Source organism: Mesoplodon bidens (genome assembly GCF_964165515.1).
Source record: "Mesoplodon bidens genome assembly, contig: HAP1_SCAFFOLD_218, whole genome shotgun sequence".
Taxonomy (NCBI): Eukaryota; Metazoa; Chordata; class Mammalia; order Artiodactyla; family Ziphiidae; genus Mesoplodon; species Mesoplodon bidens.
The window spans coordinates 26,787-52,812 of record NW_027672495.1 but is presented as its reverse complement, the minus strand read 5'-3'; the positions used below and the strand labels follow the sequence as shown (position 1 = coordinate 52,812).

The 26,026-nt window shown below is 37.2% G+C and overlaps 1 protein-coding gene across 11 annotated transcripts in view; it reads left to right on the top strand.

Annotated features, from left to right (window-relative positions):
* LOC308610117 (MBT domain-containing protein 1) overlaps positions 1-24,524 on the top strand; it is a 62,948-nt gene extending 38,424 nt beyond the window's left edge. For all 11 annotated transcript variants that reach the window (XM_081259378.1, XM_081259377.1, XM_081259379.1 and 8 more), the window contains 11 exons: positions 2,201-2,318; positions 4,714-4,848; positions 5,121-5,209; positions 5,419-5,653; positions 6,479-6,534; positions 6,872-6,976; positions 11,062-11,209; positions 12,202-12,284; positions 12,690-12,924; positions 13,418-13,495; positions 23,363-24,524. In XM_081259378.1, the coding sequence (XP_081115504.1) occupies positions 2,201-2,318; positions 4,714-4,848; positions 5,121-5,209; positions 5,419-5,653; positions 6,479-6,534; positions 6,872-6,976; positions 11,062-11,209; positions 12,202-12,284; positions 12,690-12,924; positions 13,418-13,495; positions 23,363-23,481 (1,401 nt within the window). In that variant the 3' untranslated portion in view covers positions 23,482-24,524. The remainder of the gene's footprint in view (positions 1-2,200; positions 2,319-4,713; positions 4,849-5,120; positions 5,210-5,418; positions 5,654-6,478; positions 6,535-6,871; positions 6,977-11,061; positions 11,210-12,201; positions 12,285-12,689; positions 12,925-13,417; positions 13,496-23,362) is intronic.
* The last annotated feature ends 1,502 nt before the right edge of the window (positions 24,525-26,026 follow it).

Below are 26,026 nucleotides of genomic sequence, written 5' to 3'. Positions count from 1 at the left end.
TTGAGCACATACTATGCAATGACTATGGTGCTCGTTTTTGTTTTTGTTTCTTCATTTTTTTTCTTAGAGTGAACCATATGGATTGGTTTAAGAGGGCCTAGCAGAACCACAACCTTACAGGCAAGAACAAATGTCACTTTCTGCTACTTTCTCCTATACCAATCCAGACTGTAGGGAACAAAACATAACATCCCCCACTAAAGTGAGCATTAACTTTATTTTCTAAGTGAGCATATTGACACATTCTCTTTAGTAAAATGTGACCAGAAGTTATTTTCTCCAAACAGTTGTTAAGACTTAAAAAAAAAAAAGTCAGTATGGCATTGTCACATCTAGCTCAAAAGGGAGTCAGTCCTATATGCCAAATTCATTTAGCAGTGTGCCCACCTAACACACAACTTGTCAGCATAACCATGCTTCTTCCTTCTCAGTGAAAAATAAAGCCTATTCCACAAGATTTGGCAGCCAAACAAAGAGGAATGGATACCCTACCTTAATTTAATGCATACATTTCACTGCATCTGTCTGCTCTAATTGGTTCATCCTCACAGAAATTAACACGTGGTCTTTGTGTTAATATATGGTAGCTTAATCTGTTACCTATCTTCTTTCCAGCCTCTCCTTTTCTAATCATATCTGCTGGCAATAGGGATGGCCCTACAGTCTAGAATGATATAGGGGGAGATAGCAGAACCTGAAGAGTCCATTCTTTCAATTTAAAAAAAGCAGAAAGAGGTAGTCATAATGGATGTATTATTTTTTTGCACAGCTCAGGAAGATAGTTATGTGTATCCTTCCAGAATTACAAATAGTTGAGATAGGCCACTGTCTCCAAATGATTGAAGTATATTCATTGCTTGCTACTTTAAAAAATAGCCATAAGTTGATTCTGTGTTTGGTTTCGAGACTTATCCTCGTTCAGTGTTGTTTGACATTTTCTTCCTCTCCTTCAGAAATTCCTTAAACTATTGAGAGCATAAGGGTTGAGTACTGTTTTAAGCTAATCCTCTTGGGTTAGCATCCACCCAAGTATGAGCTGCCTTGCATAGAAGACATTTGCCCAGTGTTCAGATGGACTAGTTTGTGTGACTCTTGGATATCTTTGTTTAGTCATCTTTTAGCTTTGAAGCTATTTTGTCTTTTCCTGATTTGTTCATATTATCAGGTCTTTTATAACCTTACCTAATCCTTTTTTCTGTGATCAAGGTTCTAAATTGTATTTAACGAGGAGCTGATTATCAAGGACCGCAGAAACTGTTTGGTATTATCAGCATTTAAATTCCTATATTCATTTATTTGGTTTAGTTAACCATTGCTAAGTTCCAAATAATTGTAAACTGCCTCAAATTTAAGGATTAAAATATAATGGAAATTGTAATTTGAAAACATTAAATTTTGGAAAATCCCTTTATGGTATTCATTTAATAGGTTTTCTGTGTCCCCATCTTAACCATTTGTGTGGAGGCTATTTATTACCAGATCTAACACTGGAAGTTTTCTCTTTGTTTATGTTAATTCCTGTGTGAGAAATTTTGAAATAATAAATTATGTAACAATTTACCATGGTACGATTCTCCAAAAACTCTTCAACTCCACCTTTCTAATAACTTTATCTGGTGCTTTTGCCACAGGTCAGTTGTAACAAACTATATTTCTATTCTATGAATTTAACTGAAGTTGAAAATATAGATAACTAAGTTTCATTTCTCTATGTTTCTGAAACCACATTGCTGATTGGAATTATCTTTCTTTCTGCTCTTTGACCAGATCTTTTAAAATTAGAGGTTAAGGTAAAGTACATTCATTCAGTTCATATTAAAAATAATGAAAAAATAATGAATTTCTTAAATCAGCTTTTTCTTTTGAAACCTATCAAGTTTGTAATTTGGATTTTACAAAAATTGCTGCTCAAGTCTTGTTTTAGGGCAGTATTGAATTTTGAACTCGACTTGGATCTATTCTAATGTATGTGAATTCTCTTCATCTTGAGCTTGTCCCTGACATCGGCTTTTTCCAAATAGAATTCTGTGACACGGGGAATAACAATTATATTTTTAGAGAAAAATGAACGAATTAAATGGTATTTATAGTTTAATGTTCCCATGATTGATAGTAGTGCTTAATTTTGAATGTGTTTAAATTTGAATGTGTTTTAGGCTTTATTTAATAAGATGATAATTTAATAATTTTTATATGACAGGCACCTATGGGGACCTGCTGGGGTGATATCTCAGAAAATGTGAGAGTAGAAGTTCCCAATACAGACTGCAGCCTACCTACCAAAGTCTTCTGGATTGCTGGGATTGTAAAATTAGCAGGTGAAAAGCATGTGTAATAATTTACTTTAAAAATGTCAATTATATTTGTAACTTATAAGAAAGCATATTTGTAAATTTTCAAGTATTGCCAAATAAGTATGATGTAGGGCAGAGGTTAGCAAATTTTTTTTCTGTAAAAGACCAAACAGTAAATATTTTCAGCTTTGTGAGCAATGCAGTCTCTGTCATAACCTTTTAACTCTACCATCATAGCATAGAGGCGGCCGAAGCAGTACATAAATGAATAGGCATGATTGTGTTCCAGTAAAACTTTATTTATTGTGATGTGTCATAAAATATTATTTTACCTCTGATTTTTTTTCAGCTATTTAAAAATGTAAAAACCATTCTTAGATGGCAAACTAAAAAACATCAGGCAGTAGGCCAGATCTGTGGGCCATATATAGTTTACCAACCCCTGATAGAGGGAGATGCTTTGGAAAGTAACAGAAAAGTCGAAGTACTAAAAAAAAGTGATATGGTCCATAATATGAGAAGTAAACTAGTGATGAAAATTTCATCTATTTTGGGTACTACCTTTTTCTTCATTCCCACCTCTTCCAAGTACCCCAGCCCTTATTACGTTGTTGCTCATGAAGTAAACGCATTAGGTGTCTGCTGTGTTAGACACCGTGGGCAGGTGACATGCGGACGTATAAGATTTGTTTTTTTCAGCAAGCCCACATCTGCTAAATATTGAATACATTTTAACACAAGGTGCTTAGTGAGTGGTGCAGTAGGACACTGTAGTGCTTCAGAGGGAGAGCAGCCGCTGAGATGATAAAAGTTGTCCTGAGATTACTGGAAGAGGTATCTTACTCCTCCTACTCTTTCTAGGCTTATCTCCAGCCATTCTCCCCCAGACACCCTGTGTATTGCTCCCTATGTACTGCTGATAGACTTAATTTACCTAAAAATGATCTCAATTCCATTTTTCTGTCTTTAGTGGCTTCTTTGTCCTTAAAGGATCAGGATGGTCAGCATTTACAGCTATTGATGAGTTTCACCATACACCACTGACCAGATTTTTTATTGTTCCCCAACATAAATGATCTGTTCTTGTGAGATTAGTTTTCCTCCTCTCTCATACAGCATGTTCTCTGTCACCTCCATGCCTTTACTCACTCTCACTCTCTCACTTAACCGTATTTAACCCAGTTCCTGTTCCCACCTTTTCCTTGAAACATTTCCCCAGCTATATAAGCATTCTGTAAATGCTTGTATTATTCTCTACACCTTAATTGAAAACAGCGGTATATATATATTTTTTGCTTGATGTTTAAATCAGTTGCATTTAAATGGCTCTAAAGATCAGTGTATTTAATATCCAAGAATTATTTCTATCTTCCACCTGGTTTTACATTTCTGTTTTATCTAATTGCAACTTATATCTTATTTTAAGCCCCTTTAATGACATTTTAGAAGTGAGCCTGATATTGATGGTGAACCCAGAATCAGCAACAGTTAGCAAAGTCATGAGTTGTTCTGTGAATTATTGAATTTTAAAACTAAAAGTTTAATGCTATAAATTTTCATCATAAATATTAACACACGAAAATGCTGACTGAACTTAGCTCCCAGCCTGAAATACAAGTTTATTGGGCCTTTTTTATTCCACTAAAGGCCTTAAATTAAACCTTAATCTATTATCAATACAAGGTTTATTAAATTATAAACAATATATATCATATACTATTTGTTCTTTTCAGGAAATAATTCTTCCGATTTGTTTAGTACATATAGATTTTAAGTGATTTCACATACTTTTATTTGTGTTTATTGAACTTCTTTACCTCGCATTTTCAAATCTTATTTCCAAATAAACAAGACAGAAAAGTTTAGGCTCTTAAGGGAGCCACATCCAAATTATCCAAAAATAATTTGGTCACCTGATCACTTGGATAAAGCAGTTTCTTTGAAATGTACTTTAACTGGATTTCTGTGACTTAACAAGGTTATACTAACTTACCACAGTCTTCTTTATTTCCAAAACTACACATTCTAATAGAACTTTCCCACCCCTCTTTTCACTGAGAATTTCTTTTCTAGAATTTAAGAAACTATGGGTCAAGTTGAAATATATTGAGAGGAGTAAGCCGTGCTCTGAAAACAGTTGAACTAATTACATTGTTCAGATAGTCCTCGAAGTTTCATCTGTGCCATTAGTGACAGCAGGCTCTGGGAACTTGTTACGAATGCAGATTCTCAGGCTCACCCAAGCTCTACTAAATCTGGAGCTCTGGGGTGTGAGGCCCAGCTATCTGTCTGTTCACAAGCCCTGCACATGAATCTGTTTCAGGTGCTCACTGACACTTGACAACCACTACCAGCAGCTGTATCCTGTTTTATTTCATTTGGTTTTCTTATTATGCGGCAATTGCTTTGTTGGTTTCAGGCTACAATGCCCTTTTAAGATATGAAGGATTTGAAAATGACTCTGGTCTGGACTTCTGGTGCAATATATGTGGTTCTGATATCCATCCAGTTGGTTGGTGTGCAGCCAGTGGAAAACCTCTTGTCCCTCCTAGAAGTGAGTAGCTTCTTTACCCTTACTGTAGAGTAAGTATTTGCACTTTAATGCAGTTTTACACTTAGTAACATTAAAGTGACATAGAAATTAAAATAATATTTTTTGGTTTCAAGTAACTTATTTGCTAGCAAGACATGCTTATTTTCCCTATTTTTGTTACTCTTCTTGAGAACTTTAATTGCAGGGAAATGTGTTTGTTTTTTTTTTTTTAACAGCTTATGAAGCAATTCTATTCTTTGCTAAAGTGTAACTGGTTATTTCTTTTGTTTTAGCTATTCAGCATAAGTATACAAACTGGAAAGCTTTTCTAGTGAAACGACTTACTGGTGCCAAAACACTTCCTCCCGATTTCTCACAAAAGGTAAAGACAGGATCTTAGAAATGACTGAAGTGGCAAATGAGAACTCTAAAAAATGGAGTAACTTCGAAGTTTTTTAAGGAATTGTTTCAATTAGTGAGTCAGATGACCTATGTTAACTATCAAGCGCGCTCGGTATTTTTATAGTACAATACTAAAATTATTTGTAGACCTTTGTCATGAATTCCCAACAGTTCTGCTTTTGTTTCAAGGTTTCAGAGAGCATGCAGTATCCTTTCAAACCTTGCATGAGAGTAGAAGTGGTTGACAAGAGGCATTTGTGTCGAACACGAGTGGCAGTGGTTGAAAGTGTAATTGGAGGAAGATTAAGACTAGTGTATGAAGAGAGTGAAGATAGAACAGATGACTTCTGGTGCCATATGCACAGCCCATTAATCCATCATATCGGTTGGTCTCGAAGCATAGGCCATCGATTCAAAAGATCTGGTAAGCACCTGTCACGAGAACTCCTGTTGAAAATATCACTGAGGCTAAATTGTACTACTTGGTCATTTTTCTCTGCAGAATAGCATAGATCAGAACTAGTTGCTGGGGCTGCTTATTCTACCTTAAATAGGAAAGTTTCACACCAGGGTATTAATGTCCTAACAATTCTTTTATATTCCTTCCACTTGTGCTCAAGTAAAAAATAATGCACTTTTGGGGCTTCCCTGGTGGCGCAGTGGTTGAAAGTCCGCCCACCGATGCAGGGGACCACGGGTTCGTGCCCCGGTCCGGGAAGATCCCACATGCCGCGGAGCAGCTGGGCCCGTGAGCCATGGCCGCTGAGCCTGCGCGTCCAGAGCCTGTGCTCGGCAACGGGAGAGGCCACAACAGTGAGAGGCCCGCGTACCACAAAAAATAATAATAATAATAATGCACTTTTGGTCACAACTACATTTGTTTTCTTACACCTTTTTATCCAGCCTGTTTGAAAGAACTAAAGATAGCCTTTCCCTTTCCATTCAATTTTAGATGAAATAGTGAAATTAAATGTGGTTAGACTTAATACTGAACACATTAAAACGTACTTTTTAAAGTTGTAATTCCCTACCTAGGGAATTTCCAGCATTCTGATTGGCTGAATAACAGCACATGTACTCTAAAGAGAGAAAGATTTTTAAAGAATATTATTCACCATAAATGTAGAAGGCATGTATTTTTGCCATGTTTTAGAGTATACATACCTTGTGAGTTTGAAACCTTCAAAGAAATGTGGTTTTTGGTCTTCTCAAAAATGCTGACAGATTAGTATGTAACTTTTCCTTGTAGATATTACAAAGAAACAAGATGGACATTTTGATACACCACCACATTTATTTGCTAAGGTAAGAAGTTTTTATAAGAACCCTCATTTGTAAATTAGGTTTGAAAGAGGGTTGTGGGTTTTTTCCTAATATTATGGAAATCGTAATTACATATGTTCACCTAAAAGGATTAAGACCTTGTAATCCATATGTGTCACAACTGTTGATTATAATTATTCTTCAATTCTATTTGCCTGACTTCTCTCTATTCCCTAATGGAAGTTTGTGTTACAATATTAGGTAGGTAGGAGAAGACACTTGGTATTTTCATCTGGTACACTTTCTCAACTGGGTATCGTTACAGTTATTACACTGACGACACTTGTGACAGTAGATGTACTTTCGTGTAATTCTTCAGGTAAAAGAAGTCGACCAGAGTGGGGAATGGTTCAAGGAAGGCATGAAATTGGAAGCTATAGACCCATTAAATCTTTCCACCATATGTGTTGCGACCATTAGAAAGGTAAGAGAATAGGTTTTAAAGTATAGGAACAATGCAGTTACAGGAACTAGGTTTCAGGTAACAGGAGAAGGAGGCCCCTAACGTGTTCATTGTGACATAACATGTGTGCAGCTGCATCTTCCCTGGGGAGAATGGTACTAATAATTTCAAAAGGAATTTGAATTCTCTTAGGAGCTTTTCTTTGTATATATCTTGTTGTCAAGATTGTTATCTTGAGTCTGCTACTGTTATTTTATGGCAGTATATCCTTAAGTTAGAGGAGGAATATTTATTTAACTTACTTCCTGGTCAAAGCTTGTCCAGCGTAGAATTTGTAACAAGGCCAAGTTTATCTTCAGTTTCCTACGTTTCCTTTGTGTGCTTTTTTTTTCCCCTTTTAGTAGTACTTTACTTCTTTTCTCTTTTTTCCTCTCTTCTGAAACTGTTTTTATAAAAAGATGTAGAAGAGTGGTTCTCAGTTCTCAGTAGGCATCAGAATCTCCTGGGGAACAAAAAAAATACCATTGACTAGGCCTCTTCCCCGACCCCGCACCCCCATTCTGATTTAATCAGTCTGGTTTGGGGCCCTAGCATTGGTTTTTTTCTTTTTTTTTTTTAAGTCCCCAGGTGATTCTCAGGTACAACCAAGGTTAAGAACCATGGATCCAGAATCTGCTTACGTAAAGGTGTAACTAAATTGTGATTTGCATTTCAACACAGTTTTTAAGCCTTAAGCCAGAAGAATTAAAAACAGTTGTGATGGCTGCCATGTCCCAAACACTTGTGTTCAGGTCACACGGCTGGACCAGACAGGCTCCAAACCTTGTTGTTCTTCTTCACCCGACTAGTGATCCAAACCACCTGGTACTATTTAAAACATAGATTTCCATGACCTACTCCAGACCTACTCAATCAGAATCACAAGAATTATTGCCCAGATATCTGTATTTGTTTAAAAAATAAAGAAAATTAAAAGTTCTCTCGGTAATTCTGAAAATCAGCCAGGTTTGGGAACCAGCACCATGCTCTATGTGAAAGGAAAAAAAGTGTCCAGCGAGTAGAATACCCAGCTTCACTCAGAAAATACTTCATGAATTCTTACCATGCTAGGTTTGGTTTGGACTTTAAGAAGCTTACAGTCTTGTAGAACAAGATAAGATGTATGAAAATAAGTTTAACATACAAGATCAACTATGATTTAAGAAAGGTACAAGTACTGTTGGAATTCAAATAAAGAAGAGGTCACATCTTCTCAGAGGAATCAGGGCAAGCTTTATGGAAGAGAGGACATTTGAAAACTTTGTCTTGAAGGATGGGAAAAACTCTGCCAAGCAGAGATGCAGGAGGAAATTGTGTCATGGAAAGTGAATATGCACAAACGCATCAAGAGTGCAAAGAAAGTACAGGTCACATTTAGGAAATGGAGAGTGGTTCACACACAGTGCACATCAAACAAGTTGCTTTGAATATTCTGGACCAGGCTTTTTGTTTATAAGGAACAGAAACCCGCACAAGTGAGCTCTAGGAAAGTCACTCTAAGGTTGCAATGGGCACGCTCACAGACATGCAAGGACACAGGGATGAGACCTGGGAAGGCATAAACTCAGTGTTATCCTCCACCTCTCGGGGGCCTCTTTATTCCACGCGTGCTCTGTGTCTGCACCACTCTTCTTTCACTCTTTCTCTGTTGGTGTCCTGCTCACTCAGTCTGCACGTGGTAGTCCCTGTCCCTGTCTGTATCACAACCTTTCAGTGCCAGCTCCAGCTGATGGCTTGACTACTATCTCTGTGTCTGTTCATTCTAATTACTGAGAGAGAATCTAAACAACTGAGCCCAGCCTTTGGCCTGGGCCTCTGAAGGTTGAATACTAACCCCTCCAGTCAGCTGTATTTAGAAAGGGAGAAAAGAACCCATGTGAGTGGAGATAGTCCTTTCCAGAGGTCTTAGAGCTGTTAAGGTTGAAGAGAAAGTTAGTGTACATATCCAATCTAGTAGAAATAACTAGGAGAAAGGAACCTGCAGGCAAAGACAAAAAGATGATGTGGAATTAGATTATGCAGTCTTTAATGCTTGGTCAGGCTGTCTGAGTTTTCTTTATGAACAGGATAAGTTGGTAAAGTTTTCTGGAATGAACAGAGGTCATACCAAAGGAAAGTTTAACTGTGCCAGAGAGGAGTTGTCCATGAAGGAAGGCTGAAAGCAATGACATCAAACAACATAATGGAGAGAGAGTTAGTTAATGGCCAGGATAAAGGGACTGAATGTTTAGGGAGAGCTATGGGGACCCAGTGACTGATTGCCTTTGAAAGGAGCAGGAGAAGGAAGTTGTTGGTTTGATGCCCTGTACTAACTCTCAGAGAATATGTTCAGCATGCAGGTAAAATGCAGGACTGAGACACTGGGAGGGTGACAAACTCATGATAAAACTGGAGAAATTGTTGGCATAAAAGTCAACCATTGAAGAGTGTAGTGGATGCCATCATGAAAACAAAAGAAAAGGGCTAAAATCAGAAACGAGCTGGAGGTGAAAGGGTGGCCACCAAAATAATGTGAAGGAATGAACACAGAGGTGAGAAGATGGACCAGTAGACGGTAATGTAATGAGAGTATGGGATTAAATGTTTCAAAAAATTGAGTAGTCCACTGGTATGGGATACTGTAAGGGAGGCTGAAGTGTTGGAAAAAAGGCACTGGATTTGACAAGCTAGGAGGTCATCGGTGAATTTAGCAGTTTAGTAGGGTCAGGACAGAAGTCAGACTTCAAGGAGTTACATAGTATATAACCTGAATTGAGTCTCTGGGTGAAGAGTATATAGGAATTTATTGTACTATTCTTGTATCTTTTCTGTAAGTGTGAACTGTTTGAAAATAAAATATTTTTAATATAATGGGAATTGGGAGACATTAGAGTATAAGAGATGGTGTTTTAGGAGCAAGGTACCAGTGACAATAGGTCAAGATGGAGAAGTTTGTCTTGAGGGGCAAAGAAAGGACTACTACTTACAACAATCTGAGGTGCAAAGGATGGACTGTGAGGCCCCTCACGTAGTTTCTGTGATAGAGGAGCACGATCATCCAGAGCATGAGAGAGGTAAAGCTGGAGCTTGAGGAAGGTAGAAAAGGTTTAGAAAAACTTCTCTATGTGATAAATCAGAAGGAAATAAAGTTATTACTGAGTAAGATTTAAAGCTTAGCTGAGACTAGATAGTTAAATTGTAAAAGAGCACTCAGCCTTGGCCATTGGCAGAGGGACTGTTTTCCCTAGACCTCTGAAATCACTTCTGTGTAACCATGCTGTTATTTCTGGTACACACTAGGACTTACACAGATGTTTTTCATTATAATTTCAGTTATTTAAGGTAATTAAATAAACATTTTTCACTTTTAAGAGATCTTTATGTAATAGATTTTCCTTTCTTTTAGAATGTCACTAAAAGGATCATTTTTATAATAGTGGTACCTAATTTTTTTTTTACATCTTTATTGGAGTATAATTGCTTTACAGTGTGTGTTTCTGCTGTACAACAAAGTGAATCAGCTATATGTATACATATATCCCCATATCCCCTCCCTCTTGAGCCTCCCACCCTCCCTATCCCACGCCTCTAGGTGGTCACAAAGCATCGAGCTGATCTCCCTGTGCTATGCAGCAGCCTCCCACTAGCCATCCATTTTACATTTGGTCGTGTATATATGTCACTGCTACTCTCTCACTTCGTCCCAGCTTCCCCTTCCCCCCACCTCCATGTCCTGAAGTCCATTCTCTAGGTCTGCATCTTTATTCCTGCCCTGCCACTAGGTTCATCAGTACCATTTTTTTTTTCCATATATGTGCATTAGCATCCGGTATTTGTTTTCCTCTCTCTGACTTACTTCATTGTGTATGACAGACTCTAGGTCCATCCACCTCACTACAAATAACTCAGTTTTGTTCCTTTTTATGGCTGAGTAATATTCCATTGTATATATGTGCCACAACTTCTTTATCCATTCATCTGTCAGTGGATATTTAGGTTGCTTCCATGTCCTGGCTGTTGTAAATAGTGCTGCAGTGAACATTGTGGGTACCTAATTTTAAATACTTGGAATTCTGTTAATTTAAAAGGTGCTGGCTGATGGATTCCTGATGATTGGGATCGATGGCTCAGAAGCAGCAGATGGATCTGACTGGTTCTGTTATCATGCAACCTCCCCTTCTATTTTCCCTGTTGGTTTCTGTGAAATTAACATGATTGAACTTACTCCACCCAGAGGTACTTCTTCCTAATATATACACTGGGTTTTCATCCTAGCTTTCCTTTTACATGGTACCAGTTTACAACATATACCACAGCCCTAGATTTCTTGCTGTATGAAAATATAGTATGTGTGTATATGTATATATAAACATATGCGTACATAACAAGAGCTGGGGGTGCTCTGAAAACATAAAGAACTGTATCCTAGGTAGCTTTAATAAATTACATTGGTGTAGAATTTTCCCTCAGCATCTGTACATTTTATAGTAAGAATTGGTATTCTCAAGCCCTGTTGAGATGTTGATGTAGGCTCAAAGAGCTACTGCATACATGAACTTTTTTAAAAAATAGATACTTTAGCCTTTGAGAGAAAGCAAGTTTTCATCTTTAGATTACCATATGAGGGAATAATTCCCTGGCGGTCCAGTGGTTAGGACTCGGGGTTTTCACTGCCGAGGCCCTGGTTCGATCCCTGGTCGGGGAAGTAAGATCCCACAAGCCAAGCGGTGTGGCCAAAAAAAATTAAAAAATAAAAATGATTACCATGTGACTTTTTAAAAGAGTACATACGCTTAAATAGCTCATATGGCTTAACCAGTGACTTTCCTAGGTTCAATATCTGAGCCTTGGATTTTTCTCTTAAGAAGGAGAAAAGCCAAAACAGAAGACTATAAAAATAGTATTTGCCCAGCCAGTGTTCTTTCTTACAAAGAAAGAAAAATACTACTGAAAAAATATTAAATATTAGACTGTTCTAAGCCTAGGATTAAAAAGCAAAAGTCTATAGTTCTTATACACTGAGGAGAGGAGAGTTACTTTGGCATTAGAATAAATGGGCGCACCTGTTTCTGCCTAGAAAAAGAAGAATATCCATATAACGGAGGAACTGTTGTCCTGTACAGCATTAGCACTTGAGATTGTAGTGTGCACTGAATTACTTTATATCTACATTTTAATATTACACTAATTTTAGGTGAACTCCTAGTTAAACCAGTTGTGTTTTTCAGGTTACACAAAACTTCCTTTTAAATGGTTTGACTACCTCAGGGAAACTGGCTCCATTGCAGCACCAGTAAAACTATTTAATAAGGTAAATTTAAAAGATCGCATAATACTTATGTGGATTTTTTTTGATGCTTCACAAATGCAAATCATTGTTGATCAAAATGTCTTTGCCTTATGTTAGAATTTCTCAGTGGAGATTAATATAAACAAATATAGATTAGTAAAACAATGTACGTATTTCCTTTACATAGGTATTGAAGCTTGTTTCCAAACTTTGTTTCACTTTTAATCTGAGTAAAATAGGAATGAATACATTTCCTAACTAGTTCTTACATGCTTCACCTTCCTATGTTTCAGTAATTAATTATTTGGGATTTTTTGGGTCTAAGTTGTTAATTGGTTATGTTACTTCTCTTTTGTCTTTCTTAGTGTTAGTAGAGTTATACATTCTTCTTTTCACCAGTGTTAATATTTTGCTTCTCGATGTTAGGATGTTCCAAATCACGGATTTCGTGTAGGAATGAAATTAGAAGCAGTAGATCTCATGGAGCCACGATTAATATGTGTAGCCACAGTAACTCGAATTATTCATCGTCTCTTGAGGATACATTTTGATGGATGGGAAGAAGAATATGATCAGTGGGTAGACTGTGAATCCCCTGACCTCTATCCTGTAGGGTGGTGTCAATTAACTGGATATCAACTACAGCCTCCAGCATCACAGTGTAAGTTGGTATACAGAAAAGGTGTCCTTTTGTAAAAATCAGCAATTCTCCGAGGACTGTCTCACATAAATCATCTTGTGAGCTCACAGGACAAGAATATACCTATGTCTGATTGGTTGCCAGGTAAGATCTTAAGACTCAACAACAATATCACAGAATCAGACCATGTGTACCATGGCATTGTGAACTCAATAGTCAGTTGTTTAATGACTATAGAAACACAACATTAAGAGCACTCACCAAATTAAGCTAGACTTCCTTTGATGAGTTTAAAGTTATAGGCTAAAATTTAGTGATATATAATATAATAAGTGCTTATTGAATAAATAATGGAATCTGGTATTGAGCTTCATGGTTTTGCAGGAACAAGTACCCTTATTTTCAAAGCATCGTGTACTTTTATAAACGTCATGGTTTTGGTGAAGATAGTTCATCTAAGTTGTATCTAGAGTTGTAAGCAATTATTTGATACCAATTTTCTCTTATTTTTTAGCATCAAGAGAAAGCCAATCAGGTTCATCAAAACAGAAGAAAAAAGCTAAGTCCCAGCAATACAAAGGACATAAGAAAAGTGGGTCACCACGTGGTGTTTATATACATTTCCTAACTTGTCAGCCAACTGGGGTCTTGGTATTGTTGCACAGAAATGGTATCCCTTGTGAGAGCTGATAACTGTGCATTCTGTATTATGCTTAAAGGTGCAGTATGCCATCAAAGGCAAACCTTTTCAATAATGAGAAGCACTTACCTTTGATTGACAGGAAAAATTATTACCATAATATTTGATATACGGTAAAGAATAGAGTCTGTGAATGATTCTTGAAGTAATATGTAAACCTTCTGAAAATTAATCCTTTTTTTAAATTTTTTATTAAAAAAACTGTAAAAGCAGATGCTTGATGCTTACAGTAGACTTGGAGACTAATAAACCCATCCTTCTTATAAACCAAAACTCTCTTTCTAGAATGATACTTGTAAGAAATTGAAGTTAAAAAAAAAAAAGAAAAGAAATTCAAGTTGATAGCTAACACAATCAGGCTTAAGAAAATCTTTTTCAATATTCTGTCTATATTATATTTTACCTTACAATGAATGATTACTGATACTAATAGGCAAAATAATATAAAATATATTGATAGCTCTGATTCTTTTAAAATCTCCCTCCTCCACCCCATAGAAAACTACAGATTTTTCTCTTCATGAAACCTGTCATGGAATATTTCATTCTCAGATAAGATTATTTTTACTTAAAGATTTTTTTTAAAGTAAAAAGTATATTAGAGGATTAAAACTAAAACAGATTTTTGCAGCTGACTTGCCATATGTTCAAGTAAGTGCTAATCTGTCTCATTAACAACCAAGAGACTGAAATAGTGTGAAGAATCAAATATACCTTCACACGTTTGATTATAGTTGATGTTAACTGTTTTTTCAGTGGAGACTTCTAGCAACCACTGCAGTGGTGCTTTAGTTTCCTCCCCACATGAAACCCAAGTCAGCCTCACAATAGTGATAACCATCAGGCCTGTCTCTTACCCTCTCTTTTATATTATGGACATAAGCCTCCCACAGACCAAAAATTATTTTGCTGACTGGCTGCTTACCGTGTTTGATATTCACCTAAAAGAACTCTAGAGAACATTGCCAGACCAGGTAGATCAAAGTGATTTCCCACTTATCTGGAACTGATTAGCAAGAAGTCATGTAGTAACTTCATGTCAGTGGACTAACCATAGCAGATGTGATCACTAAGCTTTCTCTAAGACAGGCTGCTTTGGCTTGTCTTTTCACTTTTTATTTATTATTATTATGAGATTTCAGAATTTTCTTTGCAATGTGTCGAATTTAAGAATGCTTTTTATTAGTGACTTTATGACATTTTTTAGGACGAATTTCTGAGCATTGTATACACAGTTCACATACCTCCTCAGTGTGACACCTACATGATTTGTTTATGGTTTATGGGACTTAATTATTTTGAATTAATGGGCTGGGGACATGGGAAGAAATGTGAAATTAATGAAGTGGTGATATCACTATCCCAGTTTTTAGTGACATTTAACGTTATCAGATTTCTGGATTAGCTGAAGAAATGAATTTAGCTAAAAATATAATTTGTTCTTTAACATTTTAATAACTCTTAGTATTATGACATCATCTCTAATGCCTTTTTTTTTAAATTTATTTATTTTATTTATTTTTGGCTGTGTCGGGTCTTCATTGCCGTGCGCGGGCTTTCTCTAGTTGCGGCGAGCAGGGGACTACTCTTGGTTGCAGTGCGCGGGCTTCTCATTGCAGTGGCTTCTCTTGTTGTGGATCACAGGCTCTAGGCGCACAGGCTTCAGTAGTTGTGGCACGTGGGCTCAGTAGTTGTGGCTCGCGGGCTCTAGAGCGCAGGCTCACTAGTTGTGGCACACGGGCTTACTTGCTACACGGCATGTGGGATCTTCCTGGACCAGGGATCGAACCCATGGCCCCTGCATTGCCAGGTGGATTCTTAACCACTGTGCCACCAGTCAAGTCCCTCTAATGCCTTTAAATTGTCCTTTGGACATAAGAAAGAAAAGAACTAGGGACTCACAGTCCCTTATTAGAAATCCTAGAGACCAAATGTGTTTTGGAATTTCGAAATTTTTGGATTTTAGAAAAGAAGTACAGTGTGTGTAGCATATATTATGTAACACCCCTTGCAGACTCTGCAGCATTTTTTTTCTTTTTTTTTTTTGCGGTACGCGGGCCTCTCACTCCTGTGGTCCCTCCCGTTGCGGAGCACAGGCTCTGGACGCACAGGCTCAGCGGCCATGGCTCGGGCCCAGCCGCTCCACGGCATGTGGGATCCTCCCGGACCAGGGCACGAACCCGTGTCCCCTGCATCGGCAGGTGGACTCTCAACCACTGCGCCACCAGGGGAGCCCCATCTGCAGCATTTTTTGAAGGAAAATATATATAAACAGTTACATTTAATGGGCCAAATAAAGATTATAAATAGTATCACCAAGTGAGGTTTGATTTTGTTGCCAAAGTTTTGCCAAAAAAAACCTTTGTATTTTGGAATTGAGGATAAGGAATTGTAGTGCTTTGTGAATGAAGAAGCAATCTTCATTGTAAGGACACTGTTCCTTTTATTTTTTCACATTACTCAGCAAATAATTTCTTAGAAATTTTTTCCACACAACTTTACTTGCCAAAATAAGAAAGAGGTTGGGGTCCAGGAACCTAACTCATCCATTGCATGCAGATTTATATCAGTCAGATAGGCCACAAAACCTTTTATTTGTTTTTAAGTTTGTCTACAGATTATTATATTCTGGCTCTGTTGTTTCATCTTAATGGCTCTTTGATCTTTTTGTACCTAAAATCATCCATCAGTGTGTTCTTTGGTAAGGCTTATTTTTTACAGAACTAGACAGTAGATTGGCTTTCTCTAGTTGCGGCAAGCAGGGGACTACTCTTCATTGTGGTGCGCGGGTTCTAGCCTATTTTTTAATTAGCTGTGTTCATGCTGCAAAGGGGTAACTATTAACTAGTGCTTCTGAAAAATAAGGGTGATGTTCTGTCGAGGGAATCATATAGACTGTTGTGTGCACATGATCTGTCCAATCTGAAAAGCCTTTTTTTCCTCAAGGCTTAGTAATCCTAGAGCAGGAAAACCAGCGCTAATTTCTGTACCATCTTCAGGGGCTATTGTAAGTAGTAGAGAGTTGGAGATTCTCCTTGCATTTTTACTTCCAAGTGTGTAGTACATTAGACTTTTTCGTCTAAATGAATGCTGCAAGTGATTTTGGTTTGGCAGTTGAGAGTTGAATGTGTACGCACAGGAGCTTGGTTTCCAGATCATTTTACATAAGAATACTGTCTAACTTAGATTTGTCTTTTAGTTCTGATTTTGCAAAGGATAATTTCTGATTGCTCTTGCCTGAGTCATTTGTAAACTCTGGAAGAAAACAGATATAATTTATAGTCACAAAGATATGTAAGTATCCTTCAGCTTTCAATCACATTAATGCAGTATGTTTGGTTGTTCAGTATTTACAAAGCTTATTTTTTTGTTGTTGGTAAAAGCATTGTGTAAGTCTTTGAAAGCTTATGTGTGCTTATGATACCGTAACCAAAGGGTGTTTCAAAAGAAACTAGATTGCCGAAGAACTTGCAGGCAACAAACATTTAAATTTTAGAACTGCTTTTCAGAATAAGAATTATAATTGTTTTCTAAAAGAGTGAATTATAAACCGAAAGTTAGGGGAGCACATTTCATATCAGTAAAATCCTGCCACTCGTACAATTCATTAATTAAACTGTTTGATTTCTCCCTGAAGGACAGTGTGTGTTTGGGCTTATATGGGCAGTGAAATGCCTACAAGTAGGGTTTTAGAACCCTCTCTGCCATTGGATTGTCAGTCCCCCTCAAACTAAAATTTTTTTGAAGGTAATTAGCCAGCTATTCTCCACACTCGATGCTCTCTGTAGTTCATTTTGCGTTGTTTTGTTTTAAATTGATTAGAGTCAAGAACCAGGATTACCAGACTCTGAGAAACTAGAAATAATCTCCCCCATCATCCACTCCCCAACACACACACACACACACACCTTGTTTTCAGAAATACAAACCTTGCATAGTTGTTTTTCTTTTCAAAGTATCCTGTGCAGCACAACCTTTCCTAGTTATGATGCAGTTTTCTTACCACACATGTAAGTAAAAGCTTACTTTAGTTTAACTTGATATTTAGAGAGGAAGATGCCAGTTGGGAAGAAGCCTGTCAGTTTGTCGAGCCTGCCCATGACAGGGAGGGTACAGAGGAGCTTTTCTGGTGGCGAAGAGTTGACTCCCCCTCTATATCGAGCCCTTCCAGCACAGACAGCCCCGGAGGTCTTCCCACCTCCCCGCACTAGCCGAGAGTTCAGTCCCAGCCTCAAAACAGGTAATTGGTCACATCCGCACCTCAGGTACTGCAGAGGGTCAAAGTCTGGGTTAGGGTGGTGGGAGACAGAAGCATGGTCTGGCACGACAGATGCTGACATTAAATTTTTCTTTTTCTTTCAACTAAAAAATTCATTTTCATTAGTCTTTGGTAGTCACTTCACTAAAATGAATAATCAGGGAAGGATTTTTGTTTTGTTACAAGCCACTTTTGAGCTTCAAATTCGGGTAAAGCTGTGATTTCAGTTTATGTGATTTCAGATTTTTGTTTTGTTACAAGCCACTTTTGAGCTTCAAATTCGGGTAAAGCTGTGATTTCAGTTTATGTGATTTCAGATTTTTGTTTTGTTACAAGCCACTTTTGAGCTTCAAATTCGGGTAAAGCTGTGATTTCAGTTTATGGAATTGTGAGACAACTTGTACTGTTTCATGGTTTCGTTAAAATGGTTGAACATTTTGCATTGCAGAATTCTACGTGACTTGACCTGCGGGAGAAGTATGCCATAAGGGAGCAATCTGATTAATCAGATCCAAAAATGAGGCTTTGTTCATAGCATTCCATAGCGTCTCATTCAGTAGACAGGATGTGTATTGTATTCCTGTGTCATTTTAGTTCTGGTAGTAACATTTACCTTAATCTTAGTTGAATAACATGAATTTGGAAATGTAACACCTGTATAATTTTGGTATTGAATTTGAGTGAAATTTATTTCTATAATTTCATGTTTATATATGTACAGTGATTAAGTAAGTAAATGACATTTAATGTGAGTTGAATTGGTTAGGCTAAGCTGGTAGAGTATAAGGAAGACTGCCCTTTGTAAATGCTAAGAACAAACATGTTACCGTAGAATGTCAGAGGCTTCACTTGCATATGATGAATCTTAGACGTGAGTACAGATCAAATAGCCCCAAAGCCAAAGTTGTATCTACCTTGGCTTATATTCTGCCATATCCTAACTATTGCTTTTAAACAATTTTTTATCTAATTTGCAGTCTTTAAAATGCCTTTTATATGTTGAAAACCATGATGGGACTTAGTACCTAGCTCTATTTTCTTCTCATTCCTCTGTTTGCTAATATTTTTGCACCTGAAGTTGTCATCAGCCTTTTTTTTTCCATTTTAAAATGTGTTCTTTAGTTTTTGCCTTCTTAAACAGTGTATTAGGTGATCTTGATCCTTCCTAGTCTGTTTCTCTGAAGATCACTCATATCTTTATATCTAGAGAAAATTACTATACCTCTCTTGTATAAGAAATGGATTAGGACTGCAAATGCAAGTTTACCTGCTCTTTTATGGAAATACCTTCAAATGTCTAAAGAGCCTTTCAACTTCTTTTCTTGTCTTTGTAACTTTTTTCTTTTTGTACTTGTTATTATGAAAGTTTTCTGTAACCTAAGTGATTAACTATAGATAATATTGTGAGCTCTGAATATGTTTGAATTTTTATTGCATTTTAGATGTATTTTCTTTAAGCATTAGACTGATTTTGAAGGCGTGTGTCACGTTTTGTGAGAGAACTTGACTCTCAGGATTGGCAAAACCCAGGAACTTGGAGTAGGCATACAGGATGGAACCCACAAAGCCTCCTAAGTGACTTCCCTTTCCACTAGTGTCTATTGTGTGTGTCTTCTGAGCTAGGGGCACATCTTGTGGGATTTAATGTGATTTTACTGTGGTGAAACTATGTAGGGACTACGTTGCTGTCTTAACTCTCTGAAAGCTATGATTTGTTTAGCTATTGAGAGAATTTATTATTTATGGACTGCTAACTAGGAAAATGTGATTTCTGTTAGATTGTCTTCTGAAATGTTAGTGATTAAAGTCAGCAAAATAACTTCCTTTTAAAAACAGAACCAAGAAAATGCATTTGTGTAGAAAGTGACATCAGCCACAGGATCTATTTTATTTCATCCATCATTCATTGAGAATAAGGCCTGTAAAGGAGAAATGATTAGTGTGAAGATACCAGACAGGCTTTATTTTAGGTTCCTCAAAAACACTGAAACTTTGCATTAGAACATTACACACCTGAGTGACTGTTTCACCTTTATCTTGAGTTACTTTTTTTTAAGAACATTGTTTCCATATTTTAACATGAGTAGAAGCATAATCCAGAACTTTGTTGTTAATAATAAGTGCAAATAGTTTCAGGATATGCTTTAGAATTTCAATTTACTTTTCTTACATTTAAAAAAAAACAAAAAGCATCTGTTTGAATGGAACATGTTTGGTCTTGAAGCACAGTAATTCTTTTCTCATTCATTTAGCCATCTGATCATCATATAACAAGATATTGTTTTAATCAACCTTTTATTGTGGGTACTGCACCTTTAATGAAATTTGGGATTTTTCCTTTTCCATGTGTTTATTTTCATGGTATTGTTCAAATGTCCTTAACAATGCATGTTGGTTTGATTTGAAGGGTAACTGTTATATGTTTGATATCCTCCATAAAAGCATTTTTATCATATTAACTAATCTTTTAAAGGATTTTTTAAAGAAAGTAAAGCACAGTCATGTTTCTTTACCTTTCAGCAGTCTGATTGGTATGTGTTTTGCTATTATTGTAGGCATAGTGTATTCACTTTTCAGTCTTTGGGCTATTAAATTTTTTAACACCATTACCAAAACAAGTGCCAAAGTAAAATAAAATGAATTAGCATTATTTCAAAAGATTATTCTTTTTTTTAAATTTTATTTATTTTTAGCTGTGTTGGATCTCTGTTGCTGCGCGCGGGCTTCTCATTGCGGTGGCTTCTCTTGTAGTGGAGCACGGGCTGTAGTCACGTGGGCTCAGTAGTTGTGGCTTGCAGGCTCTAGAGCACAGGCTCAGTAGCTGTGGCGTACGGGCTTAGTTGCTCCGCGGCATGTGGGATCTTCCTGGACCTGGGCTCGAACCCATGTCCCAGGCATTGGCAGGCGGATTCTTAACCACTGCGCCACCAGGGAAGCCCCAAAAGATTATTCTTTAAATTATTAGATAAGATGTCAAAGACCATTATTTTTGAAACTAATCTTTTGTAACTAAAATCAAGACACAAAGTATTTTTCTATCACTATTTGACTTTAAAAGTAGCCAGTTTAATATTGTTCCACGTGGTGTTATTGTTTCATGAAACTTAGTTGGCTTACTACTCATCTAAATACTCTTTGAGTCCTAATTCTTCTCATAAATTGACCTTTTTCCCCCTGTATAAGCAGTTCCCAATTTACATTCCATATATATCTTCATCTTCTCACTCCAATTGTTATGAAAAGAGTCATAAAAAAAGAAACAAAAAAATTTCACCTTTCCTTTGGAGACAGTCCCTGCAGGAAGCAGATAGGTGGTTACTCAGTGGCTGAGCAGCCAGCCTGAGAGTCACAAGTTGTGCAGAGGGAGGCCTTAGGCTACATTGGTTCCCACTGTTAATAGCCCTTCAAGAATGCTAGTCTTATGTTACCAAGTCTCCCTACTTTTCATGGTTTTATATGAAATCTCCTGTTTCAGAATATTCAGTCAATTTAAAAGAACCACAGGGCAGAGGTGAGGGAGGGAAAAGCCCAGTTTGTGACCTCTGACTTAACAGGTCTCTGTGCTGAAGAAATTGAAGAAGAAAATTAGCATTACTCACCATGGGATTAGATTCCAGTGAGAATATAAGCATAAAAGGTCACCTGTTCTTTAAATTATTTGAAACTTTACCAACTCAATTTTGGTTAAACAGTAACTTTTTAAGAAACTCGAATACATCTCTGAGATGTTGGCAGTTACTAAGACTAGTGTTTGTTTAACACCTAGCTGAGGTCATTTTCATTTAAAAGGTAGGAAAGTAATTTTTTTGAAGGGAGGTGTTCTATAGGAAGTAGAGGGTGGGCTTCAGGGAAAGAATTTAGGGCAGTCTGAAATTACTGGCTAACTGCGTTGAGGTAACTTAAGAGATGTTTATAAAAAGAGATAGGAAAATCTCAGAATTAAACAGCCTAAACTTTTGCCTAAAACCAGTGCTGGGACCAGCAAAGAAAACATTCCTCTTTTTCTTCTTGCTTGTCCATGCAGTAAGAAGAGCCCTCCTGTCACTAAAAATTATGACTAGCCTGACTTCAGTGACTACCAAGAAACCTAAACCCCACTGAAAATACTGGAAACTGAAAAACAGTTGTCCATAAAAATAAAGACCTATTGGAACATGACCTGTTCATAAATTGAGGATTGCCTATACTGTTGTTTGTTTTCATTAAAAAAGAAGTCTTCAGGGCTTCCCTGGTGGCACAGTGGTTGAGAGTCCACCTGCCAATGCAGGGGACATGGGTTCATGCCCCGGTCCGGGAAGATCCCACATGCCGCGGAGCGGCTAGGCCCGTGAGCCATGGCCACTGAGCCTGCGCGTCTGGAGCCTGTGCTCCGCAACGGGAGAAGCCACAACAGTGAGAGGCCCGCGTACCGCAAAAAAAAAAAAAAAAAAGAAGTCTTCAGATAAGAACTCAGACAGGTAGTACTACTGTTAAGTGATCCCATTGGTAATGTTAGCTGTTTTTGGTTTTGTTTTCTTTTTTGGCTGCACTGCACAGCTTGCAGGGTCTTAGTTCCCCGATCTCGGATTGAACCCGTGCCCTTAGCATTGAAAGTGCAGAGTCCTAACCACTGGACCACCAGGGAATTCCCAAAGTTAGCTGTTTTTTATACCAAGGATTTTCACGTTGCTGGTGTCAATTTTTATTTTACCTTAAATGATTACTTCAGTTTTTCTTGATTTTAGTTTTAATACAGGTTTAATATTATCAGATTTATATCTTTTTTATGAAGGGAGTCTTTAGGTACTCCTTGGAGATAATAACATTAAAGTCATTTGTTGTGTTACTTATTATTCAGAACTATCCAAGAAATATGCTGTTTATGTAGACATTGACATAAAAGTGCATACTTAGGGGCTTCCCTGGTGGCGCAGTGGTTGAGAGTCTGCCTGCCCATGCAGGGGACACGGGTTCGAGCCCTGGTCTGGGAGGATCCCACATGCCGCGGAACGGCTGGGCCCGTGAGCCACAATTACTGAGCCTGCGCGTCTGGAGCCTGTGCTCCGCAACAAGAGAGGCCGCGATAGTGAGAGGCCTGCGCACCGTGATGAAGAGTGGCCCCCGCTCGCCGCAACTAGAGAAAGCCCTCGCACAGAAATGAAGACCCAACACAGCCATAAATAAATAAATAAATAAATTTTTTAAAAAAGTGCATACTTAATCATGAGAAAAATCCTAATCATTCTGGTCAAATTAGTGATCACTATTACCTTCAACATTTCATTGACAGTGTCCATTTGTGCAGTGTCCAATTTGCAGTATTGTTCCTTTTTGGAACTCTGCTTAACTACGAATATACTTTGAAAATTAAAATTAATTAAATGCTCTTCCTTCGGGGGGGTTAGTTTTAAGAGTTATTGAAGACATGAAGAAGTCTTATTAACTGTGAAGCTGGTGGAACATGAAGCAATCTGAATATTCTAGAAAGACTTAATAACATCTTGTACATTTATTTCTTACAGTGACTACATTGCAGCTGAAGGAGGAGTTGATAGATGGAGAGGATTATAATTTCCTCCAAGGAGCATCTGATCAGGAAAGCAACGGCTCTGCCAACTTCTACATCAAACAAGAGCCCTGAGGTTGCTCAGAAACTGAGGGCGGGAGGGAAAGAATTTTACACAGGACTGATTTATAATCAATCCAGCTGTACAGCGGGGCTATTCTACTGGGACATTTTGCTAAACATAGAAAATTTCAGTTCCAGATTTTTCAAGTGGGTAGGGAAACTATTTTAGCTGTGGGGGGAAATTTTTCAATTTATAAAGATGGACAATTTTTGTGTTGTATTTGAAGCTTTTGAAAGAATTTTGTAATATTTTCCAAGTTTGGATTTATGTGCATTGTTAACAACTGAAATTCTAACTTTTTTGGTAAGATTAAAGTTTAGGTAGCAGGATTGAAGAAATGATTTAAGAAGGATATAGTTGTAAATGCAAATGAACTGTCATTACAAATGAACCTTTTTGGTACCTGTTGGGAGATTTTGGGATTTTGGAAGTTAGGCCAGTCACATCTCCAGCTTCCTCTGCTGCAGAATATGCAACTGAACATCCCCCCATCCCCGCCCCATGGAGAGCTCATCACCACATAGATCACGGAAGGGTAATTCTGTTTGTTGGCATTTTATTGCAGCCCATTTTAAATATTTGTACAGAAATGTTTTTCATTCTGTGAAAATTTCTTTGGAGTTCTGTATAAAACTGGAAGAACTCTGGATACTTTTATATGTTCTCTTTTAGTTAAAAAATGAGTAAAATTATTATCCTAACACTAAAGTGTTAAACTGGAATGGTTGACAAGATATACAAGATCTCAGTCTACATGTTGAGGGGTTGGGGAAAATGCAGTATTGTCCTAAGTTTATTTTATTTTCCCTTACTAAAAAATACCCCACAAAAGGGATTCTCATCAGTTCTCTGCCATTTCTCTCCATCTGTGAGATAATACTTGGTATAACCACACCCCAAAACACATGTTCTATATTACCAGAAGAATCAAATTAACAGTTGTTTAAAGCCAAGATAAGTTTAGATTTCAAAATCATTCCAGCTCTGCTTTTAACTATCCTGGATTTGTTAGAAAACTAATTTGAAAGAGAATTTAATTTCCTTAAAATTTAAAGACAATTCATACTAATTATATATATATATATATATATATATATATAATTAGTATGAATTGTCTTTAACTCTATTCGGAATTAATTTTAACAATAATAACGGATTTGGACCATTTTGAACATTCCCTATTTTAAAATTCACATGGCTTCCTTTGAAAAAAGGATATAAGGGTAAATTGGTGAAAGGTTTGCTCTCTGCATTTTTTGACTTTCTGAGTTGTGACTGAATGAGAGAGCTTTAGCATTTACCAGTGAGGTTCATAAACTAAACTCTCAGGAATTACTTGCATCTGTTCTAGAAGTGCTTCTGGGTCTTCGCCTGGCCTCTTCAGAGTGGTAATATTGACCATCTCCTCTGGAATATAGGTAGGGCTAATTAGAAATTAATCAAAATGATTAACCTCTACAGTCCTTCAGCCTATGGAATGCTTTAAAAAATGTTAATGGAAAGCCCCAGGAGACCATTTTAGGTAAGATTTTTTTGTTTGAATTTTAAAATGCATAGAACATTAAAAACCAGCAATTTATTTTCTAAAATATTGCTCTACTTTGGGAATAATAGCATTGGTAATATGCACAGGTTTACCTCATTCTATGCAAGAGGGGTTAATATCATAAGGTTTTATAGTTGCTACTGGAAGTAAAATTTGTTACTTTATAGTGTAAGAATGTATGGAATCGCATGTCAACATTTCTTAATACTGACTCTTTAGGGGCATACATGCAGATCATATCAATGCCAAGTTGATTCTCATGTGTCAGGTATATGTGAATTCAGCTGTTAAATTACTGGATATTTATCTTAAACAACATTACTGAGAGGGACCTACTGTAAATGTGACATCCTCACACTTCCCAAATCTTTAACTTTTAAGAATCTTCCTATAAACTTAAAGCCTGGAAGACTTCCAAAAAGCAAGGGTTACAACAATCTTTATTCTCAGGCTTAGTGAATTAAACCCAGGACTCCGATTGCATGATATGGGCACAAGAAGCCAGTTGTATCGTGTGCTCTAACAGTACCCTGGGCTTAGGGGCTCTATAGGGAACTGAATAAACCAGGAGGGATTTGATTTGGAGCCTGGTAATTAGTTCTGTGAAATGCTCATTTGTAGCCAGGTTTTATACGCTTCCAGTTCTACAGCAAAGCCAGGCTCTGAGTGTTTTCAGATTTCCCACCTATTTATGAAGTGTTTCGTGTCTTAATCCCGTGACCAACGTTAAATGTTGGTAAGGACTTCCTACCGAATAAACACAATCTGAAGCCCTCTTCATTGTTCAGACTCTAACTCCCTGCTGCCGATGAACAGAAAATGAGTTGATGCAGAGGAGATTTATGTCTTAGCCACGACTCCAAGTGTACAACTCAGTAGCCCCATTCTATTCTACGGTTCAAATGTACTGCTGACCTTGGGTTTGTTTTGTTTTTTTCCTGTTAGGATTATTTGGGGATTTTTGGTAGTTTAAACTCTTTAACCTTTTCCTTGCTGTGTATGAGGAAAGC